The 26,720-nt window shown below is 50.6% G+C and overlaps 1 protein-coding gene across 1 annotated transcript; it reads left to right on the top strand.

Annotated features, from left to right (window-relative positions):
* The first annotated feature begins 1,443 nt into the window (after positions 1-1,443).
* Positions 1,444-14,451, top strand: LOC133626268 (fas-binding factor 1 homolog). Its single transcript, XM_062003915.1, is given in 19 exon segments — positions 1,444-1,491; positions 2,113-2,201; positions 2,793-2,867; positions 3,146-3,240; positions 3,899-3,957; positions 4,677-4,721; positions 4,813-4,947; positions 5,152-5,252; positions 5,707-5,913; positions 6,375-6,482; positions 6,765-6,892; positions 7,170-7,288; positions 7,405-7,527; positions 7,870-7,977; positions 9,282-9,437; positions 9,615-9,752; positions 9,847-9,979; positions 10,281-10,453; positions 10,956-14,451. Coding segments are annotated over 19 exon segments (2,205 nt in total). The 3' UTR covers positions 11,121-14,451.
* Positions 14,452-26,720: the final 12,269 nt, after the last annotated feature.

Raw genomic sequence — 26,720 nt, 5'->3', positions numbered from 1 at the left:
GGGCAGATGCAGCTGGTGCGGGACAAAGGTGGGAGCGTGGCTTGGGTTTGGCGGCGATGGGGTTAACTCGGCCCAGCCGCCGCAAGGGGGCGGAGCCAGCCCGCCCGGCGTCGCGGTGACGTCACCCGCCGGCGCCCGGGCGCGCGGGAACGGCCGTTGGAGCCGGTGGCGGCGAGCGGCGGGTGAGTCCGGCCGAGCTTCGTCCCTGCTCCCGGCGAGCTGCGGCTGAGCCCCGGCCGAGCTTCGTCTGAGCTCCCAGCGAGCTGCGGCTGAGCTTCTGCTGAACTTCGTCTGAGCTCCGGGCTGAGCTCCCTCTGAGCTCCGGGCTGAGGTCTGTCTGAGCTTCCTTTGAGCTCCAGGCTGAGGTCCCTCTGAGCTCTGGGCTGAGCTCCCTCTGAGCTCCAGGCTGAGGTCCCTCTGAGCTCCGGGCTGAGCTCCCTCTGAGCTTCGAGCTCCGGGCTAAGGTCCCTCTGAGCTCCGGGTTGAGGTCTGTCAGAGCCCCCTCTGAGCTCTGGGCTGAGGTCTGTCTGAGCTTCCTTTGAGTTCCAGGCTGAGGTCCCTCTGAGGTCCCTCTGAGTTCCGGGCTGAGCTCCGGGCTGAGGTCCGTCTGAGCTCCGGGCTGAGGTCCGTCTGAGCTCAGTCTGAGATCTGGGCTGAGGTCCCTCTGAGCTCCCCCTGAGCTCTGGGCTCAGCTCCAGGCTTAGTTCCCTCTGAGCTCCGGGTTGAGGTCCATCTGAGCTCCAGGCCAAGGATCATCTGAGGCTCATCTGATCTCCGTCTCAGCTCGAGTCAGCATCAGGTGAGCACTGGGCTGGGCACTGGGCTGGACATGGGGCTGGGCACTGGGCTGAGCATTAGGCTGCAGGCAATGAGCAGTGACACTGAGCATTGCTCCTTTGCAGTCTTTAGAATTGTTCATTCCCTCCTTGTGTTGTTCTGTTGTCCCACTTATTTGGGATCCCATGGGTGCTCCAGACCCAAAGAGATGACGTTTTCATCCCTCCTTCCTCTTCTGCTTGCCTCCTCCCCCAGGTGATCACCAGGCTTTGGGCAGAGCGGGAGCCCCATGGGCTCTGCTTGGGTCAGCACTCATGGGGCAGTGGGGGTGGCACTTGCTGCCTCTCAGGGTATTTTGCAGAGCTTAATGTCAGTGTGATGTTTGCCATGCAAACCACTGCAGGAGCTCAAGACTGCTTTGGGGAGTGTGGGGTGGTTTTGAAGACTCAGCTGAAGCTTTGTTTGGAGTGCCTTGGAGCCAGGCTGGCAGGCTGCAGAGGGGCCCTGAGCAGGAGAGGGAGATCGGTTGCAGGGAAGTGTCACTGGCCATAAGAGCAACCTCTGGTACCTCTGTTTGGAGGCATAAGTGATGCCAAGGGCTGGAGGCTCTTGGCCATCTGTCAGTCAGGAGAGGCTGTGCCCGCTGGTGTTTCTGAAGTTGCCAATATGTCTGTGGTGCCCCTGGTTTCATATGCTGTTTCCCAGACAGTGTGGGTAGGAAGAGGGCTTCAGTGTTGCTCATGGGCTGTTCAGGAGAAAGCTGCCTGTGGCTTAAATATGTTTTGGGGAAGTCCAGGTGAGACCTGCTTGATATTCTAATGAGGGAATTTGTCTTTCTCTGTAGACTAAAACACCCAGGGAAAGTCTGAGAGGCCCGTACACTCGTGTGCTTTCCTGTCCCTGTCTGTAGATCTGCCCCTGCGACAGGGCAGGCAGGGTCCCTGGGGTCCCCATGCAGGCAGAGCTCCCTCCCAGGGACAGGGTTCCCGGGGCCCCTCGGGCACAGATGGAACTGCTTCTCCTTGTGGCAGGTTTTCAAGCGACATGAGCAGCCAAGTGAAAGCAGAGCTGCACCCCAGAGCTGCTCCTGCAGGCAGCAGGCGCACGGTGCGGGGCAGGGCGGCTGGAGCCGACTGGCTGGGCTGGAAGGATGAGGATTGGTGTGAGTGGGAGCCGCTGCCTGCAGCGAAGGGCAGCCCTGCCGTGAGCCGCCCCAGCCCTGCCCCGGCCGCACGGCCTGGCCCCGCCAGCCACGTCCCGGCTGCAGAGGAGGCAGCGGCTAAAGCGGCCCCGCTGGAGGAGGAGGACTGACTGATCGCTGCCTTGGCTCGCAAGAAAGCCCAAGCGCAGGCAAAGGCCCAGGAGAGGAATGCCGAGGCCTCGGAGGCCCCAGGGGAAAGGCTGCATCCCCGTCCTGCTGCCAGGTAAAGGCACAGTTGATGGCCACGCTGCTCCCGTTTGCTCCACATGTAGCTGCTCCAGCAGCACCTCTCCCAAAGCCTTGTCTCAGATTGAGGCCATCAGTTGTAAGCGCTAGTTTGTCTTGGGGTGGAGTATTAGCGCAGGGCTTTCTCCTACTTGATCCAGCCTGCAGCCCTCCAGGCTCACCTTGCTGTTGTGGCCAGAATCTCACCCACTGTCCCAGGTCTTGCAGAGCTGTCCTGGATGAGCACAGCCCCACAGCACAGACTGTGTTCCTTGTTGCTGTCTGCATTCCCCTTCATTCCTCCTAGTTCCAGACACACCACCTCCTCCTGCTGAGTTTCCACCGGCACAGGTTGAGCCTTGTGCCGTTGGAATGGGGCTCAGAAGGGAATTGCAGAGAGCCATGTGTGATGTGCAGGGCTGTGTTAGCTGGGGCTGCTGCTGTCCGGGCCGAGGGGGGATGAAATGAGTAGGAACAGCAGTGATGGATGTTTTGAGACAGAGGCTTTCAGCTGCAAGGCAGGAATTGGTGTTGGGGACAGGATCTTGCCTTCCCTGAGCTCTTCCACATCTGGTGTTTCTGCCTGCAGCCATCCAGCCGCCTCCACAGGAGCCCCACAGCAGGCAGCTGCCCTGCAGGACACAGCCAGTGCAGACAGCTCTGGGTAAGGCCTGTGTCAGCTCTCGGGCACCCTCCGTGGGACAGATGTCCTGCAGAAAGCAGCTGCGTGTGTGCAGTGGGGGAGTGGGGGGGGCTGGGAACCAGCAGCGATCCCTTTGGGCCTGAGACCTCTGTGGCTAGGAGGGAGGGCAGCTCGGCAGGTGGGTTGGGTTCTTGTCCGTTGGAGCACTGGGAAAGCCAAGCTTTCAACTTCAATAGCAAGCAGAGCAATATCTGTGTGCCTCTCCCTGCTGTGCATCACTTGTGTCTCTGCCCCTGCAGGCAGCCGGTGCCCTGGCTCAGCACCACGAAAGGAGCCTCAGCTCAGACGTCGGAGGCTGAGAAGGAGGATCCCTCCGGAGACACCAGCGCTCTGGGTGCGTTTCCTGGGATTGTGCAGCTTGGGCAGCAGGATGCAGAGAGGCTCCCCCTGCCCTGCAAAACAAGAACAAATCAGGAGGCACAGCATTACCCTTGGCCATGGAGTTGCTGCCCAGGCTTTGAGCAGCCGGTGTGGGAGCAGGTTGCCACGCTGCAGGATCCCACCATCCCCCTTTTGTGGTGTGGTGGAGACACGGTGCTGGGGCACACTGAACTCTGCAGGGCTGTCTTTGGGCTTTCAGAGGGCTGCAAAAGACTTATTTTCTCTTGGTGGGCATGAGTTCATGCTGTCCTTTCTGTCTTCCCTCTTCCCTCTTCCTGCCCACGTGCTGGTCCCACTAGTGCTGTGTCTGGGCTGAAGCTGTGCACCAGTTCAGAGCCTACTGAAAGCAACTCTTTTAGGATTCAGCCTCCTCCCTAGGTGATGGAAATGGAGGAGCCATGCTTTGCCCTCAGCCTTTCTGTGCAGGGCAGAGTGCCAGCATTGTGGGGGTGCAGGAATGGACAGGCCTGCCTGACCCTCTGTCCCCATCACCACCCACCAGAGCAGAGCAGGACCCTTCTCACTCTGCCCAGGAGAGCCAGACCTTCGTCCTTCTGGGAGGGGATGATTGTTGTTGCCATGTCTGAATGGCAGACTTGTTCCATTTTCAGCCTCTACAGCCTTATTGCCAGGAGAGCAGGAGGTGCAGGGCCCTGTCCCACTTGCTCAGGTAGGTCTGCTGGGCCTGTGGCCCTGTGAGGTGCAGGATCAGGCTTGTGCTGATGGCCCTCTGCTGCCAACTCCTCGTCATCCAGCTCTGTGCATCTGTGGGAGCTTGGGTTCATGGAGGGAAAGTGTTGGGAGAGCTCTGAGATACCACAAGTTGTATTTATCAGGCCAAAGCACGTGTGCTGTGGATGCTTTGTAAATCACAGCCGTTGACACTGCTGCATTGCCTGAGCAGCATGTACAGACTTCTCCAGGCACATATACGTCATATTAACAGCAGAGATTGCAGTTGATAGAGGAATTGGCTTCAGTGGATTTTCCTCAGCATGGTAGTGAGGATAATCGGAGATGGTTTCTAGAGCACTGGAGGGCCATCAGGAGCCTTTGGCAGAGAGGGCAGCTCTTGCTTTGTCTTTGAAGCCCGTTTTTCACAACTGCCTGGGCCTCCTTGCCCTGCCTTCGTGGCAGGACAGCTGCTGTCTCCCCGAGAGCTGCCGGCCTTCCCCTTGAATCTACCCCCACAGCAAGAGGAGCCCAACATCATTTTGTCTGGGATAGGGGCTGCTGAGCATCAGAAGGGAGCCAGGCCAGCAACAGGGTTGGGCTGGGGAAGGGTAGAGGAAGGGCCTCAGTAAGCTGGGTATGAATTACCACTCCCAGGCTAGGAAGAATGTTCCCTCAGGACTTGACCTGCCTGAGAGCCGCCCTGTGTCTCTGCAGGTTCCCACGCCCAGGACACGTCTCCAGGCTGCCCCACAGCTGCAGGTGAGACACAGGCCTTCCTGTGTGGGCTGATGGCCACCCCCCAAAGCCACAGATCCTGAAGGGACTTGATCTTCCCTCTCCATCCCCACAGGCAGAGTCCTCAGGCCTGGGCTTGCTGCATGAGAGGAGGCCGGGGCATGGCACTGCCCAGCTCTGTGAGGATGCATCAGGCTGCCGGGCAGCTCTGGTCAGCGCCCAGGCCCGTGTGGCAGAGCTGGAGAGCCAGGTGAGCCCCGTCACCTGCTGGAAGGGGGCCACGGGTGACACAGCGGGAGGAGAAGGGCTCATGTCCACTCCAATGGCATCAGAGTGACAGGGGAGAGAGGAGAAACCTCTCTGTCCAGAGGTAGCCATGGCCACTGAGTGAGTGCTGCTGTGGGAGCTGTGTCCCTGGAGCAGCACAAGGACCTTCTCCCTGGGTGCCCGGCAGGTCCAGATGCTGGAGGTGGAGCGGACGCAGCAGAGGCTGTTGCTGGAGAGTCTCCAGCAGCAGCACCAGAAGAACCTGGATCTTCTGGAGAGCTCCTACAGGTACCAGGCTCTTGCCTGTGCTCCCCTCCTCTGTCAGATCCTTGCCTGCAGCCATCTCCTCTGAGGTAGGGAGGGCTGGGCTGCTTCCCCAGTCCATCCTTGGGGTGGACAGGCACAGAGGCACGTCGGGGTGGACCTGGTGGGGACAGAGAGCAGCCCCACAGGTGAACAACCAAGGTTGGAGTCCACTCTGACCAACACTGTCTGGTGGGTGGTGAGGAGGAGGAACAGGTTTGGAGGAACTCTTTGCCAGCATGTCCCCAGCCAGTGCAATGCACTGAGCAGCAACAGGAGGGTTTGAGGCTCTGACTGTGGAGAGGCCAAATGTTTCCCATGTGCACAGCAACACTGATCTGAATCAGCAACACCGAATCCTCACGTGCACTTTGGGTGGAGAGCTCCAGGTATTGCCACGAGAGCAACACTTCTCCCTTGGTGTGACCTCTATGAGCAGGCGGCAAATGAAGGTGTTGGAGGAGAGCCACGGGCGGCAGGAGGAGAGGCTGCGGCAGGAGCTGGAGCAGCTGAGGGCTCAGCTGCTGTCGCAGAGCCAGGACGCGGAGCAGGCGCAGGCAGAGCTGCGGGCACAGCACCAGCAGCAGCTGGCAGCACTGGAGCAGCAGCACACGCTGGAGGTGAAGCGGCTGCAAGAGCTGCAGAGGTGAGAGCAGCACACACGTGGGGTTAGTAGCCCTGCTCTTGGCAAAGGAACCAGGGAACAGCCTGGGGCTGCGGTGAAAGGAGGCTCCAGAGGCACTGGGCTGTGGGTGGCTCAGTGGCTTTTGGAATGGGGATTTGCTTTGTAGGTTGGCACAGGGAGATGTGGCTGGAGGTACCATTTCAGAGTGAATGTTTTACCTTTTTACTCAGTCCAGTGAGCCACTGGTGTCCATGTAGTTTGGGTCAATGAGAAGCCAGGTTTTGGTAGAGAAGCCCTTAAGCCCTGCATGTGGTCCGTGCCAAATGTGGATGCGTGTCAGGGGTGTGCCCTGTGACAGCCCACCACGCCAGCTCAGCTCCTGGCACCACTCAGCTCCATGACCAGGCCTCTTGCACAGTGCCTGTCACGGGGAGCACGGCTTTGAGACAGCCCGTGGTGGGCTCCTCACCCGTGTCCCGCAGGACATCCATCCAGGAGCTGCGCCAGGACTACGACGAGCAGCTGCGGCGGCTGCAGCGGCTGAAGGATCAGGAGGTGGATGCGGTGACCAGCGCCACGTCACACACCAGGTACCAGCCCCCTGGCCGTGGTGTTCCCCGCGGAACCAGCCTCAGGCTGTGGCAACAGAGCCCATCCCCTCTTCCCCCTGCTGCCTCTCACAGGGCTGCTGAGCACTTTACTCTCTGTCAGTACTCTCCTAAGCAGCAGCTCTTTTTTCCCACCGCTCTGCTGTGACCCACAGAGGGGCAGGGCAGGACTGCCTGGCCTTTGGCCCACCACATCTCCCCCTCCATCACAGTGAGGTGAAGCGTGTGCCACAGGGTTGACTTTCTCCTCGCTCTCCTCCGCAGGTCTCTGAACGGCGTCATCGAGCGGATGGAGAAGTTCTCCAGTGATCTGCACGAGCTCTGGCACAAGGTGGAGGCCAAGCACCACAGCACCTCCCAGGAGCTGGCCACGTGGGCACAGCAGCTCAGGTGTCAGCCATCTGTCAGTGCTGGAATGGCTCTGGAGGCACCCAGCAAATGGGGAGAAGGTGCCCTGAGTCAGGCAGGGACTGGGAGCCGAGGCTGGCAAAGCCTGGCCTGCCTCGGCCACTGAACACCTCGGGGTGTCCCCGTTACGAAGTGGGGTCCTGGGGGTGTGCAGAAGGGGAGCAGCACAAATGCATGCAGGTTTTCTGCTGTGAGTATGGTGTGGGCAGAGAGGGCTTCCCACCTCGTGCTGCTCATGGCTCGGCTGCTCCCTCTGCGCAGTGCTCCAAGACAGGATGTTGCAGCAGCAGAAGGACATGGAGGAGGAACAGAGACGACACCAGGACGTGATTGCTAAAGTGGAGGCCAGGCTGAGCGAGCAGTCTCAGCAGCTGGAGCAGGTGAGCCCAGGCTGTCTCTTTTGCCCGAGTCAGCCTTCCTGTCTGGGTTTGGGATAGGTATGTGTTGTCCCAGGAGCCTGGAACAGCCCCTGTCTCTCCTCCCTGTCCAAACCCAGGAGTGCTGCAGGGCGCTGGCGGAGCAGTGCCAAGTGGGATCTCTGCAGCGCTCGCTGGAGGAGCGGCAGCAAGTCCTGAGCCAGCAGCTCTCCAAGGAGCGAGCAGAGCTGGAGAGGGCCAAGGTGAGGTGGGACAGACAGCTCCAGGTGCTGTTCACGTGTGCCCCGAGTGTGAGCAGGGCTGCAGTGCGCTGTGTGGTGGAGGAAGGAGCCGGGTTCTGGGCTGCAGCACTTTGCTCCCTCAATCCCACCCCCAGGCGCAGTGACTCACAATCAGAGCGGTCCCCTGGCAGCTGGAAGCTTGGGGCTGAGCTCTCCAAGCAGGGCTCACCCCAAGCACTGGGGGCTTGAACCAGCTTCTGGGTGTTGCCTGATATTTGGTGGCAGAGGTGGGCTGAAGGAGAAAAATCCATCAGCAAAGGGGACTCAGTGCTTTGCCTCTCCCTCTCTTGTGACATTCTGCAGAGCACTTTTCTGGCGGAGCAGCAGTTGGTGGTGCAGAAGTGCTCAGAGGAGTACCAGAAGCTGGCGACTGAGTGGGCTGAACTTCGTGCCCAGCAGCAGCAGAGCAGGGTGAGGATGGAACTGGACACGGGCACATGGGCTCCCAGGGAGAGGGCACCGTCAGCAGCCTGGCCAAAGTACTGCAGCGCAGCCCCTTCCCATGCCCACGGGGCAGGCTCTACGCTCCTTCAGGTGTTTCAGACAGAGATGTCCCTTGGGGTGGTGAGAATCAGGCTGCCCCAGGAGCAGCCTCCACCAGCCTGCTTTAGATGCTGACAGAAGTGTGGGTTCCTCTGTCTCTCCCCTCTGCCTGGGAGGAGTTGGGGCAGCCAGACCAGGCACAGCCACCTCCGTCATGAGAGGAAACCCCCACAGTGGGTGTAAGCAAAGCCTCCCCCTGCCACAAAGTTTTCAGCTCTTGGCCTGAAAACCAGGCTCGAAGCCTGAACAACCAGCTCCAAGCCTACTTCATGTGGCAATCAAAAGAGGGTCCGATTCTCAGCTGGGTGGGAAGAAATCAGTCCTACTCAATGTGAGTGATAGCAGAAACCTCCTCTTTATTAAAAGCAGGCTCTAACTTATATATCCAGCAGCTTCAAAGCTAGCTCAGCAACAGCAGCTAATAGATTACATTCTCATGTTCATCCTACTTGCGGTTTCTGCCATAAGCAAGCTCCCTCACAGTTTCCCATCTTGTTTTTCTCCGAAGTTGTTTTCCACCTTGAGCTGTTAGCTCCTTAGCTGAAAACAGCCCGACCTTGAGGGAGCAGAAAGCGGCCTGCTGTCTGCGCTGACTACGTGACAGCAACTGCTTTAACCATGGCTCTGACTCTGGTCTTGATTGTGCATTAAATTCATACAACTAGAGCTCAGATTGCCTTGCCCCATCAGGCCTAACATTATACTCCGGGATCCATGTCCATGCTCCCTTAACCATTCCTCCACATCCCCCTGCCATGGGGACGTGGCCAGAGCCAGCTCTGCTCCCTCCTAGGGCTGTCCAGAGGGGATCTGTGGCACAGACAAGGTGGCAGAGCTGCCACAGTGGAAAAGAAGCATTCAGCCTGAGTATTTCCACTGCTGACAAATTGTTTTGCTTTGAGCATGTTTGAGGGTGTGCAACGTGATTGAGGGGCTCTGTCCTTCCCAGGGAAGGGAGTGTGTGTGTGTACAATCCCAGCTCTGCCAGCCCTGGTCCCCAAGGGGTGATGGATGAGGGCACTGCTTAAGTATCTGGAGGTGTTGCTCTGCACCCCACACTGGCACACACGAGAAGCTCAACGGGGTAGATCTCTCCCATCACTTGGGAAAGACTCACAAGAGTGAACAGGACAGGGCAGGTAGTGCATTGGTTTCCCCCGTACCCATCCCAGGAGCTGGCAGAGCTGAAAGCCAAGGAGGAGCAGCTGGTGAAGGCCAGAGAGCTGCAGGATAAGGCCTGGCAGAAGCTGAGGCTGGAGAAGGAGAGGGTGAAGGTGGCTGCGCAGCACATCTGGCAGCAGGAGTAGAAGGTGCAGAGCAGGGCCAAGGTGAGCACAGCATCTGCCTGAGTCTGGCAGCAGAGCTGGGAGGGGTCACAGCCCTCCCCAAGCCAGGAGGAGTCCTAGTGCTGTCCTGGAAGGGGAATGAGGGGATGCAGAAAGGAGCCCTGCCCCATAGCAGCAAGGGACCCTGTCCCCAGCCTCCCCAGCCTCTGTACCTTGCAGTTCTCATCCCAGAAGGACAAGAGGGGGCAGCGAGTGCTGCAGAAGGCTTGCAGGGGGGAGTGTGAGCACCCAAGGAGGCTGCAGGCCATGCAGCAGCGCTTGAAGCAGCTGAGGCAGCAGGAACAGCACCTGCAGGAGGTATACCCCCTCGCCTTTCCTTCTTGGCCTGAAGCCACCGTGTTGAGGGCCTCAACCTTTGCTTCTCTCTCTCTTTCTCCTGGGGATGGGGCAGGAGTGGCTGAGCACAGCTCTGAAGAGGAGACAGCTAGAAGAGCGATGTGAGGAGCTGCCCAACAAGCCCATGATGCTGCTGACTGCAGACCAGGACCTCGGTGCCCCAGTGAACGGCCTCTCCAGCACACTGTGTAAGGCTTTCTGCCTGTTGCCAATGGGAAGGGACATGCTGGGCGGAGAGCTGCACTTGTATTCCACTTTTCAGGAGGCTTGGCATGTTGCTGAGGGCTGAGTTAGTTGCCCTGATGATAAACCTCAGCTGTGAGTTGTCCCCTTGTCCTCTGAAGGCAGGGCAGTGCCAGGAGGGTATAGAGGGGGCAGAAGGGGAGAGGCAGCTGGATTAAAGCCCGTTTGCAGTGGGTGGTTGGGGAGGACCTTGCTGTGGGGACATGCAGGCAGCTGGAAAAGGAATGCTGTTGTCTCTGTCTGCAGTTCCCCTGACGACAGCGGCACCACAGAGCTGGGGTCTTGTTGCAGAGCCTCCAGCTCCTGTCAGGGTGCTCCCTCAGCACAGCCCTGGGGCTGGCAGGGACACCCTGGCCACAGCCAGCGGCACCGAGCTCATTGACGCCACGCTGCTGCTGCTGAAGTTCAGGGCCCAGCAGGTGAGGGGGAGGAGGCTGGGGCTGGAGAAGGGGCTTGGAACCAGCTGGATGGGAACAAGGCTGGCTAAAGCGCGCTTTGAGGCCAACAGCCACAGCGTGGGGTGTCTCCTCAGACCATTACTGAGCTGTTGGGCTGGGTGGGCTTCCAGAAGAGGACCTAGAGGACCTGTCACACCTAGAAGAGTGATGCCAGAAGCAAGGGGGGGTGAACCTTCACAGCTTGTCTCAGGTTCATTAATAACATGCAGGACCTGATGGTTCATCCCTCTCCTCACACCATCGCTGACTGGGAGAAGCCATCTCTGCTGGACTCTGGCTTTGTGATGTGCCAGTCCCCTCCCTTCAGCCCCCTGCTTCCCTGCTGGGGCCTTCCCCAGGCTGGGGTGCTCTTTCAGGCTGCTTCTGTAGGATTCGGGGTACTTTCCTCACCCAGTGACACCCTGGGCTGTGACTCCGTTTGTGTTGCACTCTGATATCTGTCCCATCATCCCTTTCTTCTCAGGACCATGGTTTCTTAGAGAATGAGGAGTTCTACCTGGAGAGTCTGACAAAATCATCCTATCACACATCAGCTCGGTCACGAGGATGGTGGTCAGCACATCTCACACCAGCAAAAATGCAGCCACGTCTCCACCAATTGGTGACAAAGAAACCCAAGCTTTCTTAGGCATTGTGGGCTTTTGGAGGCTGCACATTCCCAACTGCTGTAAATCCTCTCTATCGAGTCACCTGGAAGAAAAATGATGTCCAATGGGGCTCTGAACAACGACAAGGCTTTCAACAAATTAAACGAGAGGCTGCTCAGGTGGTGTCCCTTGGGCCAGTCTGAACAGGACCAGATGTGACAGACGTGCTCTGCACTGCAGCTGGAGAGAATGGCCCTACCTGGAGCCTCTGGCTAGAAGCACGTGGGGAGGCTGGAGGCTGAGCCCTGGGGTTCTTGAGTCAGGGATGCAGAGGATCTGAGGCCCGGTGCACTCCCACCAAGAAGGGGAGACTGGCAGCAGATGAAGGAGTTTGAGCTGCCTCAGAAGGAACTGGCATGGAAGCAGGACTGTTCTCAGCACCCAACTGCCAGTGCTGGGCTGGGTGTCCAAAGGGAGGGTCTCCTCCACACATCAGGCGACTGACGCCACATGGAGTGAGGGGGTTGTGTTGAGCACTCAGTGAGCTCCTGTAGGAAACCGCAGTCACCCCAGCATCCTGCACGTGATCACCAACTGGCCAGAGGGCAAGAGCTCTGGACTACTGCCTGAGAAGGAGCTGGCAGATGCTGAAGAGGCCCCACCATGTACTAAGCTCTCAGCAGATGAGAAGCAAAGTGTGTTGCTCACCGATGGCTCCTGTTGTGCTGTGGGACAGCATCGGAGCTGGAAGGTGGCTGTGGGGCGTCCCCTGTGACACGTGGCACAAGCTGCAGAAGGAGAGGGGCATTGGAGTCAGTTGACAGAGGTGGGAGCCTCCCAGCTGGCTTTAGACATCCCCCAATGAGAAAAATGGCCAGTACTTTGTAGTGACTCGTGGCTGGTGGCAAATGCTCTGTGGGGTGGCTGCAACAATGGAGACAGAACAACTGGCAATGCCAGGGCCACCCCATCTGGGCTGCCTCATTGAGGCCAGGCATCGCTGCCCACCTGGAGAAGCTGGCTGTGATGGCGTGCCACCGAGATGCCACGTACCCAGGAACCAGGCCCCTGAAGAACATCAGCACAAACAGGAGCCAGGATGGCAGTGGCCCAGGTGTGTTGGGACTGGCAATGGAAATGTGAATGTTTGTAGCTCGGGGGGCCCACGATGCCTCAGGCCACCAAGGAAGAGATGCAACTCTAGATGGGCTGTTGCACAGGTTGTCCATGGATGTGAGACATGCTGCCCTCAAACAAGCCAAGCGGTTGAAGTCTCTGTGCTCTGAAGGACAATGGCTCAAATACCAGTGCAGAGAGGCCTGGCAGATGGACTCTAGCACGCTCCCACACGCTGAGGCGAGCACTAAGTGCTCACCGTGGTGGAAGCGACCACTGCATGGCTGGAAACAGATCCTGTGCCTCATGCTACTGCCTGTTCTCAGAGAACCAACATGGCACCAGAAAGGCTGCTGCAGGGGCATGAAGAAAATTTGGCCATTGAAACGTCCACAGCAGAGCCCAGGTTGGAATGTGATGTTTCTGCAGCTTTGCAGGTGCCAATATCTGAGCAGAGCCCTCCACTCCCCTCCTCCTCCGGAAGGCAACAGGGGCTGGGAGCCGAGTGCTGCCTCAGCCTGTGCCCTGCACTGCGCTGCCTGTGCGCTGGTGCTTGCTGCTGCGCCTGTGTTCCCTCTCCCCAGAGGACATGGAGGCCTTGGGCAAACCCCATCCCTTTCCACTCCTGCTCCTGGAGGCCTGTGGTGGTGCCTGAGGGCAGCAGCACAGCTTTGGGTCCCCTGGGAAGCTGTGTTCTGTGAGGATGGTAGATGAAGGTACCAGTTCTAGGGGATTCCTCGTCCACCCCCCACCTCTGTTCCACTTCATTAGTACCAAATGCAACAGTTTGCTGCTAAAAGATGAACAACCCCTGCAGTCCTGCGCTAGAGAAAAAAGATAACTTACTTCTTGAACTCAGAGCAGAGGGCAGGGAAGTTGCAGCGGGGTCAGGCTGCCCAGTCCTCCCGCACCATGCGCCGGCCCTGTGGGAACAGCCCCACGCAGTTACAGGGCAGGTGCTGACCCAGGCACTGGCCTTGGGCCCTGCCACTGGGGAGAGTCTCAGCAACCGAGCTCTAGAGCTCTCGAGGAGTTAAGAAGCCCAAGCCATGACAGGGTTCCCGTGGTTTGCTTCCTGTGTCCACCCTGTTCCTCCCAGCAGCTCCCCTCCCCGACATGTGCTGCTTTCGCCAGTATTCACGTTCCTCTCTTTCAGAAGACAAAATCTAACACCGATTCAATTCCAACTTCAAAAGTTCTTTTAGTTTGGCAGCTGTAGACTGCTACCTGCCAATGTCTGTGCAGGGAGGTGTCTCAGTGCTCTGAGATATTTGGTGTTGCATGTGCCGTTCACAGGGTGCCCCCAAAGGCCCAGGCCGGGTCCCGGCCAGAGCGCTGAGCACTGACCTGCTCATTGCTTGTCTCTCAATGGGGTCGTTTCCTCTTCTTTGGCATGGTCTGCTAATTTGCTTTTGAGAGAAACAATTCAGATGCACTTCTCCTAAACTATGGAAATACAACAGCACCTTGGACACCGCTGAGTAATTGCTGCTGTAATAAATGAAATACGCAACTGACTCTTCTGGGGCAGCAGGAAATGATGTTACAAACCCGTGCTGGAAGTGAACCGTAGCCCATCGGTGGCGTGAGGTAAACACGAATGCAGACATTGTTTGGCTCAAAGAGCTGTATTTAGAAGCCTTGTGTGGATGGAACAGTTTGGTCTTGCCCCTCCCCTGCAGCACGCCGTCCGTTTTTTTGATCACCCATCATTTGTGTAAAATGGGAAGGGGAGTTTGTCTGAGCAGCCTGTCAGAAACCCCGTCCCTGCCCCCGTGAGCATCCGCTTTCTAGACCTCGTTGCTGTCTCTGGGGTGTCCCTTTGGTACCAGACTTGAGAGATTTCTCATTCATAGACCTCAAATTCCTATCCTCACTTGCTGTTTTATGCAAGCATAATGTGGATGTTGAATGATGAGAGAATTGCAGACAAAGAGTTAAAAGCGTTTAAAGGTGCCAGTACTCACTTAGCTGTTGTGCCAAAGGCCCTGAGAAGTGGCCAAGGGAGAAAGCCTTATGGCAGTGTATTGTTGTTGTGAAGGCAATAATCACTCAAAGACGTAGAGGGTCTAAGTAATGCACGTGCAGAGACGTACAAGGGCAACGTAGTACAACCACCAGAGCTGACTCGAAGCCACCCTTCCTTTGCTAGCTGCCTCCTTATATGCTGCTTCTGCCCATGAGATCACCCAGGGCCCAATTGATTAACTTGCAGCACCTGTTTCTGAAGTAGCATGCCAGCTGCATTAACTTATCCCTACCATCTTTATTCAAGCTGGCTGGTCCAAGCTATGTCTGTGCCTACAATTCCCCCCTTTTTCTTTTTTGAACCAGCCAGCCTTTAGCAACACATTTCAAAATTAAAGGTACATGAAGAAAACAAATATTTTTACCCATGGCCATGAGTTTACAACAAAAGGTCAATAACAGCTACACTGCTGAACAATACAATACAGAAATCCATAAAGTCAAAATAAACAATCTGATATGTGTTGGTAGGAGGGACGCACACTGGCAGGAAGGGATGAGGTCTTGGTAGCTCCACTGATATTTCTTTTTCCTGATGTAGTTCTGGACTTTTCTTCAGATCCTTTAGCATGCTGATCTGTGAGCATTATCAATAAGATGGAAGTATCTCTTCATCTGTTGGTCATCTTAAGTTCTTTAATTCTTTTATAGCTGAAGGAATTTACAGCAGCCTAAGTGGTGCCACAGTTGCGAGGGTTTACATTTTAATAGAGTGATGGATTGAGGGTGGATCACTTGGTTCTTTCCTCAAGACTGTTTTTTCCATTGGTCTTACAGTTAAGTCCTTTCTGTTGATGTGGCTTGATCCATTTTGCCGGAATCCATCGGGGACCTTGATCTGTAATGACACAAGCATAGCCTCTTCCCCACGTTAACAGATCTGCAGGTCCTTGCCACTCTCCAGTAGTGGGATTCTTATACCAAACTTTAGGTTTGTCAGTAAAATCCAAATCCCGACTCATTTGGGCAAAGTGTGTTAATGCCGGTGGTTCATTCCGGTTTGCCACAATTCTGAGATGATTCATTGTATAAAGGGCTTTCATTAGTCTGTCTTGAGGACTCACCCCCTCTTCCCCCGTTTTTTGTTTTTCTAGAAGGCCTTTTAAGGTTTGATGTGTCCGTTCAATAATGGCTTGACCGGTGGAATTTCCTGGGATTCCAGTAGTATGTTTAACACCCCATAAGTTTAGAAACTTACGTGTTTTACTGGCTATGTATCCCGAGCCATTATCAGTTTTTATCTCTCTTGGAACACCAAGGACAGCAAAGCAACTCCTCCAATGTCTTATGACGTCTCGAGAACTGTCACTGGTTAAGGCTGTGGCCCAAACCATGGCTGAATAAGTATCAATAGTAACATGTATACGTTTAAATCGCCCAAAAGGAGCATAGACAGTGATATCTGATTGCCATATACCTAATGGTGCCAGACCCCTGGGATTGACTCCTACTCCTAGGCCGATCTGATTCTGGCATGCAGGGCACGTGGAAACAATACCCTGAGCGTCCGATATGGTCAGGTCAAACTGCTTCGCCAGCATTTTCGCACTTTGATGAAAAAAATCGTGCGATCTTCGGGCTTGAGAAAATTTGTCAATTATTGGCCCCATAGGTATCAATAAAGGAGCTGCCACTATCTTGTCAACAATTTCATTGCCAACTGATAGGCCATCTTTTAAGCCCGAATGGCTTCGAATATGTCCAATATAATAAGCAGTTTGCCGTTCATTTATCTGATGCCAGAGTCGCAGAAATAAGTTATACAAATTCTGATTAGAGATTTCTTTCAACAGCGCTCTCTCTAATCGAGTGACAGCATCGACCACATAGAGGGAATCCGAGATGATGTTTAATGGGACGTCTGACCATTTCTCAAAAGTTTTAACTACAGCCATCAGTTCCAGCAGTTGAACTGAACTGCCTGGGGAGTGGACAGTTAGATTTTGCCATTTTCCATTTTCCCACCAAACCACTCCTGCTTTGGCTTGGATCTTACTGGCGTCGGTAAAAACAGTCAGGCCTTTAACGGGTACTGCTGATCTCAACGGCCGGTCTTCCATTTGAAATTTAACAGAAAACAATTTATGGGCCAGATAATGATTATTTATAGTTCCTGGATATGACAGTAAGGCCCACTGTAATTCATCAGATTGTTGCAGTGCCCAGTTCAAGAACTCATCTGTGAGAGGAACGAAATTGACGTCTGCCTCAATCCCTGCTATTTCCAGCAGACGTTTCCTGGCCTTAACTATTATTTTTGCAATTGCCTCAAGCCTCGTGGTAATTGTTTTTTGTAAATTATATGGCAAAAATATCCACTCCAAGATCCTCAATGGGTCTTTCGCTACTGAATCCCATTGCATCAAGATTGCCATTACATGCTGGTTTTGACTTATCACAGCAATGTTAATTGACAAGTCAGGATCATATCGATGACTGTAATTATTGACTATCTTGCTTCCTATTTTTTCTATTGCTTGGATTTGCTGCCGAGACAGTCTTCGCGCACTATCAGCCTCTACTGAGCCCTTTAACAAAGGCATTAGTGGCGCAAGATCCTCATTTGTGATACCACATATGGTCCGTACCCATTGGATATCACCTATTAGCTTTTGAACGTCTGTTAAGTTAGCAATATCTGTTTTAATTGCCACCTTCTGAGGATAAATGCGCGCATCAGTGATAATATTACCTAAATATTTCCAAGAGGCGTGCATTTGTACCTTCTCTGGCGCGATCACCAACCCGGAGTTGCTTAACTGTCGGTTCACTTCTTGTAGAATGCGATGCTGGTCCAGGCCTTTCCCTGCAATCAAGATATCATCCATATAATGGTAAAATAAGACACGAGGGTATTTTTTGCGCAGAGGTGCCAGCGCCCAGGCAACATAAGTTTGACAAATAGTTGGTGAGTTCTTCATTCCCTGAGGTAAAACAGTCCATTGATATCGTTTTGCTGGCTCTTGTTTGTTAATCGATGGTACTGTAAAGGCAAACTTCTCACTGTCATCCTCATGTAAGGGAATTGTGAAAAAACAGTCCTTTAAGTCAATCACCAACAGGGGCCACTCTTTTGGAAGCATTGCAGGAGAGGGTAATCCTGGCTGTAAAGCACCCATGTCCTGCATCACTGCATTAACAGCTCTTAAATCATGTAACAGCCTCCACTTCCCTGATTTTTTAGGGATAGTAAAAATTGGTGTATTCCATGGACTGGTGGATGGCTTAATATGACCCTTCTCTAGTTGTTCATTTACTAATTCATGAATGTGGGCGAGCTTTTCTTTGCTTAGCGGCCATTGATCAATCCAAACTGGTTTATCTGTTAGCCAGGTTAACTTCAGGATTGGTCGCCCATCAATGGCCGCCATTAAAAATTTTCATTTGACAAACGAAAGCCCATTTGGCTTAAGGCATCTCTACCCAAAAGCCAAACTGAAGTATTCATTACATAGGGCCTAATTTGCACACATCTATTCTCTTCGCCCTGTATACATACCGAAATCAGGTCTGTGCTAATTTTTGTCATCTGTATTCCTCCTACTCCAACAACAGGGGTGTCTAAATTCTCTAAAGGCCAGCTTTTTGGCCAATAGGATAATGGCACAATAGTAACATCTGCTCCCGTATCCAGTAATGTGTTGTATCCAACCATGTGTTCACCATTTGGATGTTGGAATATAACCGTCTGAGTGGGCTTTCCCTGTGAAAGCGGCACCGCCAGTCTTACCTCAGGTACTCCAGTGGATCCAAAACCACCGTCTCGACGCTTACGACTTCCTGCGAAAGGAACTTTAGCCCTGAAAGGAACTAATTGCGCTATTTTAGTTCCTTTAGGTATATGAACTGGTGGCTGCCAAACTTTAACCATTATTCCAATATTTCCTTCATAGTCTGCATCAATTACATCGGGGAGCACAAAAATACCCTGTCGAGAGGCCGATGACCGTCCTAAAAGCAAAGCGCTTAATCCATAGCCAAGGGGTCCATTAACGTTAGAGGAGATAATTGTTACCTCTGTGTTGTGGATGGTTACATCTACTGCTGTTTCCACATCCACTCCTGCGCTTCCTGCAGTGGCTGATCTGAGGCCATCCAGGCAGCTCTTGGTGTTGAAGGGCGTTTTTGTGTCATCGCGCTCGCCCTTTTTGCGCTCGTCAACCCGTTTCCCTTAGGCATTGTATGTCTGGCCACTCGAGAGCGGCACTCAGTGGCTCTATGGCCAAACTTGCCACATCTGTAACAATTGCCATGAAATCTGCCGTTGGACCCAGATGGCCTGGCGGAGCTGTTTGTCCATACCAATGGTCTGGACCGACATTGATTTTTCACGTGTCCTATTTTTCCACAGTTAAAGCACTTTGGCCTCCGATCTCCTTTGTGGGCTTGAACTAAAGGTTTCAATGCTGTTGCCATTGCCTCAGCTAAATGTGCTGACGATCCTACCCTAGAGCAGGCTTCTATCATGTCGACCAAAGTTGCTGTCCGCGGGAGAGCCTGCAGGATCTTTTTGCAGTCATGATTAGCGTTAGCAACTGCTAAGTGTAATCCTATTTCCGCCTTGACTTCAGCCGACATGTTTGGTATACGATCCAGAGCTGCTCTTAGACGGTCTAAGAAGGTCATGAAAGGCTCATTAGGTTTTTGAATAATAGTTGTATATGAGGGAACTGGCACCCCCATATCAGGAACAATCTTAAATGCTTGACGTGCCAGTGTCTGTGTTTGCTGCAAGATAGCTTCATGCAGCCGGGCTTGTACCTGAGGATCAGCAAATGGTCCTTTACCCAGCATCATGTCTGCTGTGACGACTTGCCGCGGATCTCCCTGTTGTAAGTCCATATTTTCCACCACTGTCAGATCAACTCTTTTTTCCCATTCAGACTCCCATAATAATACCTGAGTGGGCTTCAGGAAAGTTTCTGCAAGCTTCCGGCAGTCAAATGGAGTCATTAACCCACTGGCGAAAATATGATCCAGTAACGTTTGAACATATGGGTTGGACAAGCCATATTGCATTACCGCTTTCTGGCCTTCTCTTACCAGTTTCCAATCTAAAGGTGCCCATTGTCGTTTTCTTTGTGCTGTTATTACTGGAAAGGCTTGTGGAATAAATTCGCCTTCGATTACTGCATCACGTATGAGGCCTCTCCATTTCTTAGCCGGATCATAGTCATCTGGCCGAGGATCTCTGAGTACCTGTGGGGATGAAACTTTAATCTTTGTTTTGGTTAATTCATTAATTCGTTCCAACAGTTGATTAGCTGTTGCTTTTGGTTTTTCTATCAGTTCCTCCAACTGGGCCAAAGTGTGTTTCATATCTTCTCCGTGTTGTATTAACTCTTCCTTTAATAATTGTCTTTGTTGATCTTCACTAGAAGTTGGGGGTGATGATGGCAGAGGAATACACTCAGGGATTGATGAGCTCAGGGGCAACGGCATATCCACAGTATCATTTGTAAAACGTACCTTTCGTTCTCTGTTAGGTACTCTTTCAGGTATAGCAGAAGGGTGGGATGGGGCAGGATGGTGAAGGGTGGGTGGGAGGGGAGGAGAAGCAATGTGTGTATTCGGCTCCCGGAACGGTGCTCTAGGGGGTTCTGGGGGAGGTGGGCTCACATCCATGCTCTCCTCTTCCAGAGGTGGAGCCGAGGGTATTACGACATTATCCCCTCCGAAGAATCTCTGAGTATTTTCTTCTAGAGGTGGAGCCGATGGCACTATAAAGTCACCACCTCCAAAGAATCTTTTAGCATCCACCAGGAACGCAGATGGTGCAGCAGCTTCTACTTTCATGGCAGCAGCGGCAGCACGCTCAGCTTCTAGCTGGTGTATAATGGATGATACCAATTTACACAAGCCAATAGCATTATTCAACATGTCTCCTAGCTTTTCCCAGTGTCCTTTTTCATATACTTCTTGGGGGGAAGCAAAGAGACCTACTTCCTGTCCCCATCTTACAAGCCTTAGCAAAGGCTCTCTTTCATAATTGAATCCTTTTTCCGCAAGGATATGCTGGAGGGTGTCAATAGGATTTTCCTCTTTGCTTAGCATTTTTCCCATTATATCAGTTTGCTCAGATTACTTGCCTTTTCAAGCAGAAATCCAAGTGCTTTTCTGTCGAGGGTTCTTGATCCAACCGATTCAGCGAATCACGTCGGGGTCACCAAATGTTGTTGTTGTGAAGGCAATAATCACTCAAAGACGTAGAGGGTCTAAGTAATGCGCGTGCAGAGACGTACAGGGGCAACGTAGTACAACCACCAGAGCTGACTCGAAGCCACCCTTCCTTTGCTAGCTGCCTCCTTATATGCTGCTTCTGCCCATGAGATCACCCAGGGCCCAATTGATTAACTTGCAGCACCTGTTTCTGAAGTAGCATGCCAGCTGCATTAACTTATCCCTACCATCTTTATTCAAGCTGGCTGGTCCAAGCTACGTCTGTGCCTACACCAAACATCATTAAATCTTGTCTCTCTTCCAATGAAAGTTGTTAATCCTGCACTTGATTTGAGGACAGTGCTGCTCCAGCAGAAGGTATCAACAGATCCTGAAACAAGTGGGAACCGTGTGTGTTGGCAGCAATCATTCATGCAGTGCATCATTTGTCTTTACCTGGATATATTGAACTACTGTATCAGTTGGAATCCAACAAGTGGAACAAATGGTATCCTAACAAACACTGCCTATGTATCAGAGTTTACAAAGAGCAATCAAATCAGCAGATGCAGGAATATTCTAAAGCATTTTGTACTTGATAAGACAAAGGGTGAGTTGCAGGGTCATTTGTTGATATGCTGAAAAGCATTAGATACTGTTGAAATAACTTGTAGCATTGATCAGTGATACCTTACTGTTTGATTTGAGTTTAGAGGGATTTCTCTACACAGAGGTAACTTGAATGTTTTCTGTGAGTTGTCTTGTTTAAAACAGACTGGAATCACTATAAATATCCTCTGTCCTTGTTCACTCAGTTCATTTGCATATCTTTATGTAAATACAACTGTCTTTTGGTTGTTCTTTTTGCCATTAGAAAATGAGACAAGCAGAGAAAGAAGTCAGTTGCAACCAACTGTAAAAACACTGGCCTTTCATAGATTCAGATAATCACAAACGTGTTTCTGCATCTTTTAAAATTGTCTTTCCAGATCTTGCTGTATCTGGTTCTGTTCTTGAAAAGACACGACAAAGCTCCAACACAGATGACAGTGAAACTACCACATCTGTAAGTGTTAGATTTTCTCTTCAAATGTCAGAATGAATTAAGTGAAGCATCTGTAAGGCAGATTAGGAATACTGTAGTCAGCTATCACATCCTTTTCTGTAACAAATCTGGGACTAACTCTTGATCTAGTTAAAAGAGAACATTGTCCTTCAAGTTTGTGGTTCTGGTGGTTTTGATTTTTTAGATTGCAACTATGGACTTTGAACAGGTTGTGTCTCCTTTTGTACTCACTTGCTCTAGTGCTGTGAAGATGTGTAGTGGTTTTGTGTGGCCAGCTTTTGGTAGTTGTTGGGGGAATACAGGGGCGGATTCTTCAAAGAAAGAGCTGCCAGAAGCTATAGCTTGAGCTGTGAACATGAACTGATTCTCCTGTGTGGTTGATGTTCTTGTTGCATGCTTGATTCTTAATGAAGAAAATTCTGTTAGGTAAGAAAACCACCTTGAGCTCAGTAATCTTTTTTTTTCTAAAATGTTGCTCTTAAACAGTATTTTACTGCCAGAAAAGGGTTTGTCTTTTCTTGATAGATTGTCAAAACAATCCCAGGATTGCCTTTCAAGGAAAATCCAGCAGTTCACACAGACAGGTATGGTACAGTATGTTACATATTTGAACCAATTGTGTAGCGAGATAATTAGGAGCTGTAGTATGTTTCCAGTTACTCTTCTTAGACAGCTAAAAGGACAGAGGGTAAGACAAGATGTGTGCACATGGTATTGGGGAAGGAGGCCATTAGAAGCTGCTGATACTTATCCAGACCACAGTAAAAATAACAATTCTTTCTAAACAAGGATGTGATGAGGCAGTACGTTTCTGCACACTCAGCATATTCAGTTGCCTTCTTTTATTCTTAGTGTGATTGATAAAGTTTTCAAGCTGAATGAAATCTGACTGAGTTGACTTGTGCAAGGCTTTTATTATGCTGCAGATCACTTGCTGCATATGTAAACAACCTGAGGGGTGTTTTTAATTCAAGTTTTAACTGTTGCAAAGATACATTGTTTCATGTTTTTGCAACTTTAAGACACCTTTTTCCTGCAGTCCCATCTGATTTTCTTCTGAAGTTGAGGAACCCACCAATTGTCTTGGTTAAAAAAAACCTTTGGGTTATTTTCAGATACCTAAAACCTAATAGTAAATTTTACATCCAAAATGGTACTTTTTGATTTCTTCTTTCATATTTGAGGGTTTTTGTTGGCACAGGTAATACATCAGAGATATTTTGTAGGTGAACTGTTTCATGCCATTTTAGAAATATTGGTGATATTTATCGATTACACTTTCCTTTTGCATTTACATTGAATTTAATATTTGTATATTTCTCAGGCTTCAGCAGTGCTTAAATTCTGATCCTTTGAACACACATAGAACTGAAAATGAGCAACAGGTAATTCCAGGATATAACTTCCATTTAACGTCTGCAAACGTGTGTCATATATGTGGAAGGTGTGGGTAGTGCTGAGGCTACAAGAGTGGTCATTGTGGAGGGACTCTGTGGAGGGACATCAGGGACTGAATCCAGCCACATCAGCAACAAGACCAGACCAAAGGTCAGCAAGCCAGCAAAGTTGATGGTGCCTCTGTGAAAATATGAAGGGCAAAAAAAACTGCAGGGGAAGAGACAAAAAGAAAAAAAGCAAGAAACAGAGGCAATGGCCAAGTCAGGGGACAGTAGGAGTCTCAGCACTGTTCTGTGTGACGTGTGTGTGAGTTGTACTTCATTTGTGTTTACATTTCTTTGGCTAATTCTTCTCAAAAAAACCAGTTTTTAAGTTGGATGTAAGCTCAAACCCATCTACTAAGTATTGCCTTTGTCATCTATTTCATATGGTTTCAGAGTTTTCAAAATCTTGAAGAAAGAAACTTTGTCTTTCTTGGCAAGAAAATGAAGCCACCATCAATTCTGGAAACAGCACCACTTCTTGAAGATCTGGAAAGGGTAATGCTAATGTAATACATTACATTTAGTATTTTTAAGACTAGTATCATACCTTAACTTTCAGATACTAAATATTATAGTAGCTAATTTTGATTGAGGAATGTGTAGGAGGTTGTTCATACTGTTGAGTAAATTATGCTTCAGAGAGACTGTAGAATTGTACAGTTTCATCTGATCCATCAACCACTGCTACAAATGATGGCATTTGAATTAGATGTAAGAATTTAACTCCTCATACCAGAAGAACTCTTATCATATTGTGTGTTAAGGAAATGTATTATGCAGTGGGTCAAAGGCTTTTAAATTGCTCAGTGCTTTGTGTTGCCTTGTTGGTGTTTCAAGCACACGATTTTCAGGTAGAACTCTTTATTTCTCTTTCTGTAGGAACTTACTTGGAAAAAAGTTGTAGGCCCTAACTCCACTGAATCTTACTGTTGGCCACCAATAGCTCAAGGATGTGATGTAGTTGCCATCTCATGTCAGGGAAATAATCCTTTCTTGTATATTCCATCAATTCTTACACTTTTGCAGTTGAGCAGTTGCTACAAACCTTGAGAAACAGGAGTGGAGGATGTATATATTAGAGTACTGCAGGTTTTGTGTTCTAAGGTGCAAATGTCAATGAATGATCCAAAAGGTAGTGCATGTTGAGAATGGGTGCATCTGATGTAGTCTTAGAGTATCTTCATGATGCTTCCCAGGTTATTTAGGCCATCTGCTTAGACATTGACAGAGATGGACTGCATGAGTGTGGGAGTCTGTAACTTATTTATCAAGTAATATCTAACAAGTGGTTAATGTCATATCACTTTGATACTCGATGAAGCTTGATTTTTAAGGGGCTGTTACATAGTGAAATAAGTAAGAAGTAAGAATACTTCTGTCGTCTGAATGACACTTGAATGCAATGTAGGCTGTCTTAATTGTTTGTGACCAGAATGTTCAGAATGTTTTTGTGTTTGTTGATTGAGTGGCAGAACTACAAGTGAGTTTTCCAAAGACAGAGCTAGTAAAATGCTTGTTTGACTGCTCTGTGCCACGCAGTGCAGAAATTAATTTTACCTAATATTTTGAGAAAGCTACTGTATATCCTGAGGTGTCTTCTCATGGAACTTCCAGTCAGTGTGGTATAGAGCTGAACAATTGTATAAAATGTTACAAGTATGATCTGAATTCTTCAATGACTCAAAACATAATCATTTAGGGATTGAAAATGTTGGGAAGTCTCTAAGACCAGACATTCTGAGCATGACATGAAACTGGAAAAACATCGCTTTTTGTGAAAAGTCTAGTGATTTGGCAGCACTGCAAATGTCCATGTTTTGGGGCTTTTTTTAAGACTATCTGAGGTAGTGCACTGTGCTTATGGAGTGTGAAACTTCTTCAGTGGTACTTCAGTGAGAAACTTCAACACTGACAAATCATCAAAAATCACACGTGTAAGAAAATACCGATGTGAGATTTTGATTGTGATGGGTTTTAATTTTGCTTCTGGAAGCTGTCAGAAATTCACACCCTTTGTGAGAGTTGTATATTGTACACTATAAGTTTAACAGAAGATTTAGGATTTCCCAATGTTCTTTGGCATATAACAATGCTTCGTGCTTCTGAAAAGAAGAAATACACAGTAAAGCATGTCTAGATTACATGAATTACCAGCCCTCTGGTTTGTATCCACCTTTAGGTTGTACAGCCTTGTATGGACAGTGAAAGAACCGCTGTGTTACTCAAAATACTGGCTTTTACCCACAGTAATCTTCAGAAGGTGCCGACATTCACTAATTCAGGAGATGAGGCAGAAATGGTTCATCGGGTGAGCATCATTTTACACAGGTAAGTGGGGCTTTTAATTATTAAGATATAACAAACTAAAATATCTTGACTTCTAAGAATAAAGGAGGTTTGTGAATTTGTAATTTAACTACTTCTGCTAAAAATAGCCCAAACCCTGCCCTTCTGCCAGCTAGAAGAAAGGCTGACAGGAATGTCTGACACAGAATGCATTCATGATGACATTTTTAACTATGTTCTGTCTCATTTTGATAAATCCCAGTATGGTTCCTCCCCACAGTTACAGCTGTGGATATTGGGTCCCTCCTTCGGGACACGGCCTGCTCTGGCCATAGTGATAAAGAAGGAAATCACTGCCCCTGGCTCGGGGCCATTAATGAAGTGAATCGCTGCCCCTGGACTGGGGTCAGCTTTAGCAAAATGAGTCTCTACCACTGCTGTAGGGTCTTTAAAGAAATGCAAACAAACCTCAGCTTCCCCAGTTCTCTCCATAGAATGCAGGGGAGTCTCTGTTCCAGCACACCTCCTCCTCTCTTTCATCACTGACCTTGGAGTCCGCATGGTTGTTTCTCTCACTGTTCCTACTCCTTGCACCACCACCAGCCAGAAGAAGAAAGGGCAGAAGAAAGAAGAATGGAGGAAGAAACCTCCTCTTCAGGCTTCTCTTAAAAAGTGATGATGGAGGCTCATTGGCTCAGCCCCAGCAGTAGGTCTGGCTCAGAGCTGGGGAGAGCTGCGAGTAGCTTCTTCCAGGAGTCATCTTTACAGCCCCTTCCCCCTCACCAGAAAAGGCTGTCATGGCAAACCATGACAAAGTGGTTTGGGAAGGACCTTTTTTCTTAATGCTTAAATCAGTGGATGGAGAGATGGAAACAGCCACTGTTAAAGTGATGTCACACTTCACATGCTTCGAGTAGTACACTTACAAGTGTGTATAAACCGTGTGCTTAGCTTTAACAGATGAATGCATGCAGTCTTTGGAAGCTACAGATGCCACTTGTGTGACACATTTCAGTTTTCCTTCTCCAAGAATCTTTGCTCATGGTGTACACAGCATGCCTGACAACTTCTGTAATGCGATAAAGGTTTGACAAACCGTTGCCAGGTTAATACTGCATTTGATCACAAAGTAGTGGATACACAGAAGCTGTTAAAAATACGTGTGTATTTGTTTTAGGATTCTTCTGTAGACCAAGAGATCACAAAGGCACAGTCAGTCGTTCTGTTAAGAGAAAACAACGAGTGTGATGCACTTGGGATCCTCCGCTATTTGCAGCAGGCAGAAGCTGAAGTTCCCCCAGAACTGCCTGGTTTGACTGCCAAGGTGCTAAAAGATGAAGAATACCAGAAATTGTCAAGGCCACTGTGTACCCATCTTAAAACATTTGGGGCTTGAGGGTAAGGAATTGCCAAGCTTTCTTACCACCCATACTGGTGTAGGAAGGTGGTATATGCCTCAATGATGCTGCTTCTGTGTTCTTGCTCAATTTCCCTGTTGGATACTTTCATGAAACCATTTTTTGCTCATGACTCTTTTTCTTGTG

This window comes from Colius striatus, chromosome 10 (genome assembly GCF_028858725.1).
Source record: "Colius striatus isolate bColStr4 chromosome 10, bColStr4.1.hap1, whole genome shotgun sequence".
In the NCBI taxonomy this organism is placed as follows: Eukaryota; Metazoa; Chordata; class Aves; order Coliiformes; family Coliidae; genus Colius; species Colius striatus.
This window is presented reverse-complemented; position numbering and strand designations above follow the sequence as displayed.